We start from the raw sequence: 12,716 nt of genomic DNA on the forward strand, positions 1-12,716 counted from the left end.
TGTTCATGTGTTCCCAGTATCTACTTTCATCACCATGAACCTCACCAGGGCGCTTTCTTTTATTTCAGGGCGCCGACAGAGAACGTTACCTGCACATCATCACAGCTGTTACAAAGGTGAGTATACTTACACTAGCAGGGGCGTGGAGAAGTAGGGGGCGCATTAGTTTCATCAAGATTACAAATACTGGTCCGACTTAAGTAACTGTTCACATTGCCCTTCAACGCCACTGCGCCCCGGTTAAAAAGTGTGTTGTCAATTAATGTAATTTAATTTTAGTCTAAAACAAGAAAAATATTAAAAATACTGTTTTAAAAAGACAATACCTTTTTTATACTGCTTATACACTGTTTTTCTCTTTATGACGAATGAATGTTATATTAAAAAGCAATATAGCATTTTTAACGCCCCCCCTCCCCCGAGAAAGAAACCTGGTCAATCGAATGTGTAGATCTTTAAGAATTTATATTTAAATGATAGGCCCATAGACTTATATAGACTATATCTAGACTGGACATGGAGATTTTTTAATACTACAAAAAATGTGATTTTTTTTTTAAAGTTAAAGTTGTTTTGTAAAGTAGTTAAAAGAAGCAAAGTTTTTTTTCAACCCTAACCTACATCTCTCTAATGCACTACGCCACAACCCTAACCTACATCTCTCTAATGCACTGCGTCACAACCCTAACCTACATTACTCTAATGCACTGCGTCACAACCCTAACCTACATCTCTCTGATGCACTACGTCACAACCCTAACCTACATCTCTCTGATGCACTACGTCACAACCCTAACCTACATCTCTCTAATGCACTGCGTCACAACCCTACATCTCTCTAATGCACTACGTCACAACCCTACATCTCTCTAATGCACTATGTCACAACCCTACATCTCTCTAATGCACTGCGTCACAACCCTAACCTACATCTCTCTGATGCACTACGCCACAACCCTAACCTACATCTCTCTAATGCACTACGTCACAACCCTACATCTCTCTAATGCACTACGTCACAACCCTACATCTCTCTAATGCACTACGTCACAACCCTACATCTCTCTAATGCACTACGTCACAACCCTACATCTCTCTAATGCACTACGTCACAACCCTACATCTCTCTAATGCACTACGTCATGCACTGTGTCCTCAACAGTTCTCAGTCAGTGGAGGCCGAATGGAACCTATGGTACGGCTGAAATGTCCATTCGCTGCGGAACCAAAATGGCAAGGGCGTTTCTCTGATGGGTAAGATACAAAAAGTAATGTTATAGAAGTTTGTGCTTTACTTTTCCTTTTCGCTTACTATTATCTGGGACACTTTTTTTGTATGAAAAAAAAAATAATATAAAAAAAAAATTTGAAACCGATTCCTACTTTATTTTTAATTATCATAATAAACTTTAATATTCATATTTTATTTATCATTGAGGGAGAAAAAGAAAAATTGACCAATAGGGGGATTGAGCCCATGACATTCGTGTTTATAGATGACGCTCTACTAAGTGAACTGACCAGCAATACTTTTGTGGTTTTAACTTTCTGACATGTGGTTTTATTTTTTTGACTTGTGGTTTTGACGATGACAAAGTGTGACACTATAGTAGGAATGGGAAAAAGAAACAGTGTGCTTCTAAATGTATACAACACTTGTGACATATGTAATGATATGTTTGGTAGACATTAGAGTCACTAGTTTTATACTGTACGGCTTGTTCAATTACTATACAAGATTTTTTTTTCTCTCCAAGTGACACTGCATCTTGGCAGAATGTCAACTCTGAGTTCATGTCACGTCTGCAACCCCACACCAAAAAGGATTCCGACGAGTACTGGATGACGTACGGAGACTTCCGGTGTAATTTTGGCGGCCTTTTCATCATCAGCTCTCCTGAACCTTTTCGATTGGACGGTTTTAACATTCAGAGGACTTACCGCACCTACAGCGATGCGGGCCTGCACCACGCTGAGCCGTGGGTGGAAGGCAGCTACAGAAACAGGTCCCGCCGCTTCACCTCGCCGCATGACAACTTGGCCAGGGAGGCTATGAAAAGGCGCACGAACAGTGACTCCGAGTGCCATTCGTACGGCACCTCCGACGCATCCAGTGCGCCATGTTCACCCACAAAGATCAACCACAGGAAGGCGGAGTACGCTGATGCGGCGATGCGGAGGCGCATGTTCGTGGCGAAAGAGAGAGACTATCGAGCTCAGATGGCTAGTGATACTGAGAGACAGCACAAGGCCGAGGAGAAATCCCTGAGCCCAACCCGGCAACAGAATCGAGAAACCCAAGACGACAACACTAGCGACAGCAAGAACTTCTCCAGCTCCTGTCTGCCCAGTCCTCGTCGGAGAAAATCTGCCGGGGAGAAGTTGAAAGAGGCGCCAAGGTCTTCTGATAGCAGCCCCAATATCAAAGGTTCTAACGTCCTCAGGAAGACCCCCAAATCAAACTTTATGAAAAAACACAGTCTGGACACCACCCTGCATGGAATATCGTTATCCTCTCAACACTTCTCTAGCATGGAGAGCTCCTCGGTTGTTTCCGAAAACGATTCAGGGGTATGGGCCACGCCCGTCTCACCCGAGCCCAGCTCCGTAGCCTCTTCGTCATCTTGCGCCAACACTACTGACGATACACAATCCTCGGCGCCCGTTTTCACACTGCACCCGACCACGCCACCGACAGAGAGCAGCATTACAGACAATAATCCGACATCACCTGACGCAAAGTCCACGACGGACGACAGCAGACGGTTACAAGGTGCAGGGAGTCGTCCAGGAACAAACCAAGTGACTTCATCCAATTCCTTAAACTCTTTAACCCAGAGTTCCTTTCTGGCAACAAGGGCGGACTACTTCCGTTCTGACGGCAAGTGGAAAGTTATATTAGAACATAAAGATGTCTGGAGACGTAAGTATACATTATGTTTTTTTTTATTTAATGATATAACAGGTTATTATTCAAAAATAGAAAAGCTAAAAATTGAAATGTACAATGACTACTAAACTGTGCAACTTTGTTCCATACTCCACACTAGTACACCATCCAATGGAAAGTAGGCATCCAATGCACATCTTTGAATTCACCTTGCTCTGAATCTATCTCGTTCAGTGAACTTATCAACTTAACGGTATTGTCTGCAGAACAAGTTATGTGGCCACATCAGTTATCTGCATAGCATTTGGAGTTGTTGTTTTTTAAACTTCTATTTACTGCTGTAACACTTAGGTACCGAATTAGTTTGAGGAAAACAGGCCTACTCAGTTGCCACTATATATTAATATTCACAAAGACGCATTTTATACGAAAAGTGTAATATTTAAGGTGAGCATCGTTTAAATAGTGATATTGAGTTAAAACTAAATCTGTACCACACAATTTAATTTTAATTATATAGATAATAACCTTATTTTAAACCAAAATTATGTTGCATTGTACATATAGATTCCTCTCTTATTCGGGGGAGAGGTTTTAGGAAAGGTTTAAACAAAGACAGAGCTAGGTGCAGAAGCACAGACATCTTCAGGCAATCGTCACTCCTAACTCTAATGGAAACTTCCCTTCTGCAGCTCTTGTCTATAATTAACCTCAATACAGAGACTCGACCAGGAGAGATTTAATGAATTTCTTAAAGTACAACGTTCAATAAATATTCTAGAAAATATTTTTTATTCAAAAGTTGCTCGTTAGGGAACGTGAGCTTGGGTGAATGTTTTTGTCGCGAGGTTTCTTTGAGGGGGTTGGGGAAGCAAGCTGGGGAGAGGGGGCAGGGATGTATTAAGGGCTCCTAGCGAGTTTGAGACTACGGGTCTCAAGAGACTGACCATTTATCTTGAAACTTTTACCAAACTCTAAACTATTCTCATAGACCTGTTCTTTTTGAGGTATTATCATGTTATGGTATAAAGAAAGTCTAGACTGTTGATGGTGCTTGTTCCTAGTTCTCTGAAAGGACATGTTGCCATCCTACAGGCTAGGGCTTACAGGAGTGGTCTACTGTTGTTGTCGGTATTTGATTTGTAGCTCCAAATTACTGGTAGACAACTAAACCGCTGTAAGCATATTATAAAACTTATAAAACTTGAAATATCTTTGTGAATAATATAATAGATAACTTGTATTAAGACTAAATAATAAATAACTTTTATTAAGACTAAGACTGCTTTATTGATTCCTATGAAAATTTGTTGTGATTACATTTACATAAATAGAACAGACACAAACATGAAGTGTTCATTGGCTGACAACACACAGAGGTCCTGATCCTTTTCAATGTAGACAAAATCAAATCAAACCAATGTAGTACACTTACGTAATAATATAAATTAGTATTCCGAACCAAATCTAACTCACTACAAAAACGCGTCTTTTCACTCTCTGACACTCTGGAGTAGGTTACCCAAGGCAGCTGACGACAGTGTCGATTATCTTGCATCAAAACTCTACATAGCCACCAACCAATTGCTTACCTCTTCCCACCGTCACCATAGAAACACACACACACCATAACAAATAAAATTAACACTTACACTTCTGTATTTTTGAAAATATTTTGATCTAGCTTTAACGTACTCTAGTTTTGATATGAAACTATTCCGCCAAACTTCGGCTCCTTTTTAGTTGAGAGATTTTCGTCTATGGCGGATAAACTAAATTTTTTTATTTTTTTTTTTGGTGTATCCGGTTTACGGGATAAATGAAGTGCCAACAAGTTAGGCTTTAAAAAACGAATAAAAAATGTGGCCCCTTTTAGTACTGCAGCAGTTATAGTCAAGTCTCTTCATTTTTTTGGATAAATTGATTGAGTTAGTTGACAACTTTCAATCTAGCGTCCTTGACATTGTTTAGTTTAACGTGAAAATCTGCAATAGAACATTTGATATATATTTCACTTTTTTAATAAGATTTTCTTTTACACGGCTTATGGTTTTGCAGACATAGAATGTTTTTATTCATATTTTTGTATTTTCTCATTCATTTATTATATTGCTATTCTTTCAAAACTACAGTTTTAATAAATTCATGGTAGTGTTTCTTAACAGTTTCCACCTGGAATTCTCTAATGTAAGGGTCGGGAATCGTATTGGACTCGTGGGCAACAAGCTTTCTAAATACCACATGGAGGACTGCACTAACATTTCTCACAAAATTTGAAGCCTTGACACACTTTTTCGCCTAACTAATGTATTTGTTATTTTAAGTTTCTCAATTATTTATGGACATTTTTTTTTATTTCATTTTCTTTTTTTCTTATTTCCCTTTTGGTTACTAAAAATAAGCACAAAAAATGTCGGTGCTCTTTCGGCTATAATAAAACATGAACGTCGCTGTAAAATGTGCCAGCGAAACGTTTTTGGGCATACAGAATCACCAAGGTTCCCAGTTAATGAAATCAAAGAATTATACACACAAATTTCTTTCAGGGGACACTCCAAGCGCAGACAGGACCCGGATGGACATTCACTCCAAGACACACCGTGTCTACTTCCTGGTCACCCGCCACGAGCTCAAGGACCCCCTGGTGCCGCCCACGCTGCAGGACAAACGCCACGTCCTCATTTCCCTCATCCAGGACTACAGGCACGGGGCGGGCACTGCCAACTCTCTGCTGGTACCAATTGGCTTCTGTTTGTACCGGGTAAGTAAATAAACCAGAAAAACTATTTGCAAAACGAAATAGCAAAAAAAAATTATATTTTTGTTTGTCTTTAAACTCATTTACGTTGATTTGGTTTATGCATTAAAATCTACGAGCTTTGACATACCCTTTGGACTCACACAATTAAATAGCAGAAAATAAGTGTCTTTAATGTGTAGTTCTGTTCAGAGGAAGTAACTTCACCAAAGCTGTTTTGTTTTAAAAAAGTGTGTATTTAAAGCCTAATTCATCTCTAACAATTATTAGAAATTATGCAAAATTTTTAACGCCAATTTAGAAAACAAAATTTGTGAATAAATTTGGTAAGATAACAAGCCGGGTGTGGGTGTAATGTTTCACATTTGCTGGGGTACTCCAGACAGAGGGATTGGTGAAGAGCCAATTTCTCATCCTAGCCACGGGTTTTAAGCCTTTCCCGGGTCACATGGTTCATAAAAGGGATCGGAAATCTCGAACCCTAATTGGACAACAGAAACGGTAAGATGTAAAGACGCTATGGGGATACAATATTTAAAAGAGAATAGTTATATTTTTGAAAGTCAAACAAGTTTTTATTTTTCTTTAATTGTAAAATTACTAAAATCACTGATTTCAACAACTTAGCTTTTGTTTATATTTCTGAGGGTAAAGATGTAACACTCACCTTGTTCTCTACTTCCAGACCAAGCACTGTGAGCGCGATGAGAAAAGGCACATCTCCAAACTCCATCTTGTTGGTCAGATTGACGGGGAACCCGACAGAAGGGAGGTCACGGCGAGGTTCGACCTTGACCCGGGTGGTTACTTCTTGGTGCCTTACTACCATGCCGAACAGCATCAGGGCGAGTTTCTGCTTCGAGTCCTCAGTGAATCTGACCTTGGTCAAGTCAAGGCTGGATGGTCAGTTCCGAAAATCGGATTTTTTCTTTTTTTTTTTGCGACCCCCCCCCCCCCCCCGAAAGACGCTAATAGTTTTTTGTGGCCTGTCTGTCTGTCCGTCCGTCCGTCCCGTTTAGATCTCAGAAACTAGAAAAGGAAAAGGAAAATCGGACATCATGATATTTTAGATCATTCAAAGATCTTTTCCGAAAGTGAACAATCTAATTTTAAAAATTTTATACGCAAGCGATTTAAAAAAACAAAAAAAACAAACACCACTTTTCAATGAAAAACTTCAGGGGATGTAACTTTTTTTAAAAGGTCATGGACTTCTTCATAAATAACTCATGCTTCATTCATAGATTAGAGCATTGGTACAAAAAAAAATTGCATCTAAGGTCACAATGGTAAAAGTTTCAATGGATCATTATAAAATATATTTTCCATTTATTAACTAACTTCATGGAATAGAATAATGATTCAAATGTTGTTGTTTTTTTAAAGAATTTTGATACAAACTTCGTTTTAGTTATAAGTTTCAAAAATAACAATATTACTTTTATAGTGCGCAGTTTTGACTTATCCTCATTATAGGGGCCTACACTTTTTACTCTAAATAACACTAAATACAGCCCAGATTTTTTTGGGTGGTGGTGGCTGAGTGATAAAGCGCTGTGATTCTGAACCGAGGATCTTTTGTTCGAATGTCGGTGAAGACTAGGATTTTAAATTTCTGGATTTTTAGAATGCCCCAGAGTCCACCCAACTCTAATGGGTACTTGACATTGGGGAAAGTAAAGGCCTTTCGTCGTTACGCTGGCTACAAGGCTATAACTTCGCCCGTAGAAACAGATGACCATTATATCATCTGCTATTCATTGTAAGGTCTGTAAGGGATACATTAAGACTTTACTTACTTATGGTTTTATTGCAATTTTTCTTTTTACAAAGCTTATATAAAATCTGTCTCTCTGTCTGGTAAAAGGTTGAACATGTTTTTTCTCCCATTTCCCATTCTCAGATCAAGTTAAAACTTTGCACCAATTATTCATTGAACCTGACAAGACATGATTTAATAAAAAAAACATTAACCAATTAGTTAATTAATTGCTAATTAATTAATCAAGTTGAAATTTTGCATAATTATTCATAGTTGATAATGTTACACGAATCAGTCCAAAAATTAAATTAACCGATTAATTAATCATCTAGTACTTCCTAATTATTACTTATCTGCTGCCGAGGACAAACGCAGAGGGCGAAAAGAAAATCTAAATCAACCACCTGCGGACAATGGTTATGCTTGCCCTGGGTGTGGCAAAATATGTAGGTCACAGCTGGGACTGCGCAGCCACGGGAAATACTGCATTCCTCACTAATCTTCGGCCTCGAAGACTAGCCTTATTATTACTTATTAATTAATTTTGTTTTGTATATATCAGAAATGTGAGCTAAACCCTGTAATTATCCTATTAATTAACAGTAATTAGCGTCTCTTTTCCTTAGATAAGCTTAATTGTTTTTGTAAGTTTTTTTTTTCTATTGCTTGTTACTATTAAAAACATACTATTTTATATTACAGCAAAATCTCCTAGTTAATGTCTAAAAGACATTACCTTACATCAGATGAGGACGAATACATGGAAGGAGGGTGAGTGTTCGCACCTGTATTCATACTATGACAATAAAAGAAAAATTGTCTGTCCATCTACAATGCATGAGCCAGCGCTGACGACCATCCACTGGAAAGCAGAATTGTACTGCATTACGTTCTGGGGGGTTTACAAACTTTAAATGATTCGTTAGCCATTGTTAACATGGGCGCAGGACCTGCATTATGTTCTGGGGTTTTACAAACTTTAAATGGCTCATAATCGCAGGGCCTAAACAAACCAAATGGATCAAGCTAGCCCAAAGAGACGAGTTTAGTTTCATCATTGTCACAAGGTGCATTCTTTATCTTAGATCGGATCTAGGAATTAGGAATCATTGGACCTGACTTGTGTTCCATATTACATAAAAGCCGTATAATAATAATCAGCTGAAAGTATGTGCTACATGTAAATAGTGACTGAACGAGAGAGAAATTGAGTGAAGGATTTTCATGGAAGAGGTCATCAAAGTTTTCGATTACTGAGAAATATTTTACGTAGCGGGACGATGAAATTGTGCTCTGCATTTCAAAAGAAGTGATGGAGAACTCTCTAGATCTTTATTCGAGATTTTATACATGAAAGCGAATCCATAAATAGCACGTTTTATTGTTGGTGTCTCCGGTACACAGAAGTAATGATAAGTCACATGTTTTAATTCAGCAGATAATTATTTTGTGCACTTCCCAGCAGCATAGAACCAAATTGTAATAACTGCCATCTTTCTTTCAATATAGTGTCCTTGACAGAATCATTCCTGATCTATTTCTATCTTCTTACAATTTTGTACAAATTCTATCAATCGACCAATTTTCATCTTGTACTAAATGGTGTCACTTAAAGCAGTGCTTCCCAAACTTTTCCCTTAATGGAACACTTTGCACATTCTGATTATTTACCGGAACACTTCGCACATTCTGAGTATTTATCGGAACACTTTGCACATTCTGAGTAATCGGAACACATTGCTTATTTTTTCAGAGATAAATTCACGTGGTGGCCTACTAGTTAATTATTCCAGTAGTTATTGGAACACGTATTCAATCCTCGCGGAACACTAGGGTTCCGCGGAATACAGTTTGGGAAACACTGGTTTAGATAATTTAAAAGGGATACTCAAAATCAAACTGCAAACAAAGAGCAGATTACTGTGATTTCCTTTATTGTGAAAATTCCCCAAATATGTGCAGATTCAAATCAGCGTACCTTTGAAGCGTTTATTGAAAGATGTCTGACAACTACCAACGACTATAGAGATAAATCTAAGTTTGTGTGAAAGATTGTCAAACATTGGCTGCCAATTAAAAAAAAAACAACAACACAAGATCTGTTAGGAGGATGATTCCATTGCCAACTACCTATCCTGTCAGGTACGATGAAGTGACTTAACTCTGTTCAGGCAGCACTGTACACGTCGCATATCAACATGTCGATTTCTGTTCTATTTCCTAGACATTGTGGTTTGTAGCTGTTGAGGTTTTGTTCTCAAACATTTTTGTTCTGGGTTTTGATATGACACGTAGAATACATTTACTCCTAATCATGTCGTTAGACTCATAGAATGTTGTTTTGATACATTTTTGTTTTCTATTTGGTAGAGTTTTTTGTTTGTTTTGTTTTGCAACATCTATAATTACTATTTGAACAATTTGTATATAAAGCTATAAATATATTTGTTTAATTTTTTTAATTTTTTTTTTATTTTAAATACTGTAACATTTTAATGCCTATTGATAAATATTTCTCTAATCCCAAAGTTACTTTCTTATGGTGTCATTGACTATGTGTTTGTGTATTGTTTACTCATTATCATGATGATGCTTAAATACAATATTTGCGTGTGTTTATAGGAATATGCCTGTTTTACTATTGGTCCCCTGAAGTAAATGAATTTGAACTTTTGATATGGGAAAATGTTTTTTATTTTATAATCATTTAATTTTCATTGAAAATTGTTTACATTGAAATTTTATTATTCTCAATCAAAAATATTTAAGCGATTTTTTTAAATAACTTGTTAGATTTCAGTTATGCTAATAAGATATCACACATTTCATTTTGTGTGTCCACAACACCCTCATTCAGTCGTTCTTTTAATTGTTCTTTTATGTAATAATGATGATAACAGGATAAGAGTAGACCCGATGTTGATAAATGTGATACGATGTAAGGATTTGTGGAAATAGAAGGTGACTTAAATTGATCTGATCTGACAAATAGGGACTAAAGATTTATCTGATGTGACTAAATGGAACCTAAAGACTGACTTTTATGACGCTACATGATCTGATGTGACAAAATGGGATCCAAAGAGTGACTTTATGTGACGCTACGTGATCTGATGTGACAAAATGGGATCCAAAGACTGACTTTATGTGACGCTACGTGATCTGATGTGACAAAATGGGACCCTACGAAACTTGATGTAATTAAACGTGACTTGATGTGAAGGGGCTAAAGTCGGAGCCGTTTAGGAGAAGCAGCAGCAAATTAAACATTGAGTGATGTGAACAAATGTAAGCGTGTGTTTCAACTTCACCTATCCCTTAGTCTGTTGGACCGTTGGGGCACCACACAAGATTTATCAATCGTATGTCTCCATTTCACTCTGTCTTTTGCCTTGGATAGAACCTTTTTAAACGGTAGGGCCGTCCATTCCTTTATGCTGTCTTCCCATCGCTTTCACTATTTGCCTCTTCTTCTTTTACCTGGTACTGTTCCTTGAAGAAAGGTCTTTTTACAAGCCCCGAAGACCTTGTAATATGGTCATAGAGCTTTAGTTTTCGTTTTATTTTACACTAGTTAGCAGGTCATCGTGGTGTCCAGTCGCTGAAGTAGCCCTGTCTCTAATCTCTTCGTTTGTGATGAAGTCTTTAAATATGATACATAGGATAGGATCCTCCTTTGGCATCTCAATTCTATTGCTAGGATCCTCATATCTAGCTCTGCAGTCAGCGTCTAAAGACTTACAAGTATTTAAGAATGTGGCCATGACCAGGGAGCACATCAGTCTGACTTTGGTGTCGTTGCCTTTGTCGATAGACGCTATGTCTAAGCGTGTATGTCTCGATAGACGCTATGTCTAAGCGTGTATGTCTCGACAGACTCTATGTCTAAGTGTGTATGTCTCGATAGACTCTATGTCTAAGTGTGTATGTCTCGACAGACGCTATGTCTAAGCGTGTATGTCTCGATAGACTCTATGTCTAAGTGTGTATGTCTCGATAGACGCTATGTCTACGCGTGTATGTCTCGATAGACGCCATGTCTAAGCGTGTATGTCTCGATAGACGCTATGTCTAAGCGTGTATGTCTCGACAGACGCTATGTCTACGCGTGTATGTCTCGATAGACTCTATGTCTAAGCGTGTATGTCTCGACAGACGCTATGTCTAAGCGTGTATGTCTCGACAGACGCTATGTCTAAGCGTGTATGAGCTGTTCCTAAAACTTTACTTAACACATCCAAGTTTTTGAGTCCAACAAGTTCTAACTAGCTTCATCTTTCAATTTCTTGTCCTTTTGTATTGAATTTTCCATTCATTTTGTTCTCAGTATTTTTTTTTTTTTATTGGTTGACAATTGTATTTTTTGGTTACTCGTATTCAACTCAACAGTCACATGGTTAATAAGTCAAAATATTTCGATGTAATGCGAATAAAGTAATAAAATACTTTTTGCTGAACTTTTTTTTTTCAAACTGAATTAAAAAAGAATTATACTTAGGTGCAAAGAAAAAGCGGGATAGATTATTAAAGATAGAGTGGGCCAGTAGTATGACATGGTGATTGGGATTGCAGACAAAGTAGGGAAAGAATAGATTGTAGTTAAATGCCATGGTTAACGTTTTGAAAATGTGTATGCTATATTATTGTTCTATTATGCTAACATTTTTTCTCAAAAGCTATTTGTTTTTTTATTATTATTTATGAATCATTTATTTATTTATTACATACGAATTTCTAGAAATCACTAGCGGACATTGTTATTTATGTGTTGTGTCTTTTATTTAGAAAACTGTATTATGGTTGTGGTTTTCTCCCTTGCCTTACATTCGAAGCTTTTCTATAAATATGTTATCATATCTTTTTGTAAACAAGAAAATATGAACGTGTGATTTCTCTGACGACATCACATCATTGTAATATTGCTATGTCACAACGTGTCACAACAATAACATCATTGAAGCCTCGGCTGTCACAGAATGTCACAGTTGGAAAGTGTCTTGTAAATGTCCATTCAATTACTCAGAATTTTTTTTAAATAAACTACAACAAATTATCTCTTTTTCTTGTGAAATACTTTTGTGTGGAATAGACTGCACGAGACAGAACATATTGATACCTAGACAGAACATATTGATACCTAGACAGAACATATTGATACCTAGACAGAACATATTGATACCTAGACAGAACATATTGATACCTAGACAGAACATATTGATACCTAGACAGAACATATTGATACCTAGACAGAGCACATAGAATCCTAGACAGAAAACATAGAACATATATAATCCTAGACCGAAGAT

At 37.4% G+C, this 12,716-nt stretch overlaps 1 protein-coding gene across 1 annotated transcript in view; it reads left to right on the plus strand.

Annotated features, from left to right (window-relative positions):
- Positions 1–12,440, plus strand: part of LOC106058299 (uncharacterized) — an 86,909-nt gene extending 74,469 nt beyond the window's left edge. The window contains exons 7-12 of the mRNA XM_056023300.1: positions 69–116; positions 1,163–1,254; positions 1,758–2,923; positions 5,437–5,651; positions 6,334–6,551; positions 8,113–12,440. Coding sequence (XP_055879275.1) covers positions 69–116; positions 1,163–1,254; positions 1,758–2,923; positions 5,437–5,651; positions 6,334–6,551; positions 8,113–8,125 — 1,752 coding nt within the window. The 3' untranslated portion in view covers positions 8,126–12,440. The remainder of the gene's footprint in view (positions 1–68; positions 117–1,162; positions 1,255–1,757; positions 2,924–5,436; positions 5,652–6,333; positions 6,552–8,112) is intronic.
- The last annotated feature ends 276 nt before the right edge of the window (positions 12,441–12,716 follow it).

Source organism: Biomphalaria glabrata, chromosome 3 (genome assembly GCF_947242115.1).
Source record: "Biomphalaria glabrata chromosome 3, xgBioGlab47.1, whole genome shotgun sequence".
In the NCBI taxonomy this organism is placed as follows: Eukaryota; Metazoa; Mollusca; class Gastropoda; family Planorbidae; genus Biomphalaria; species Biomphalaria glabrata.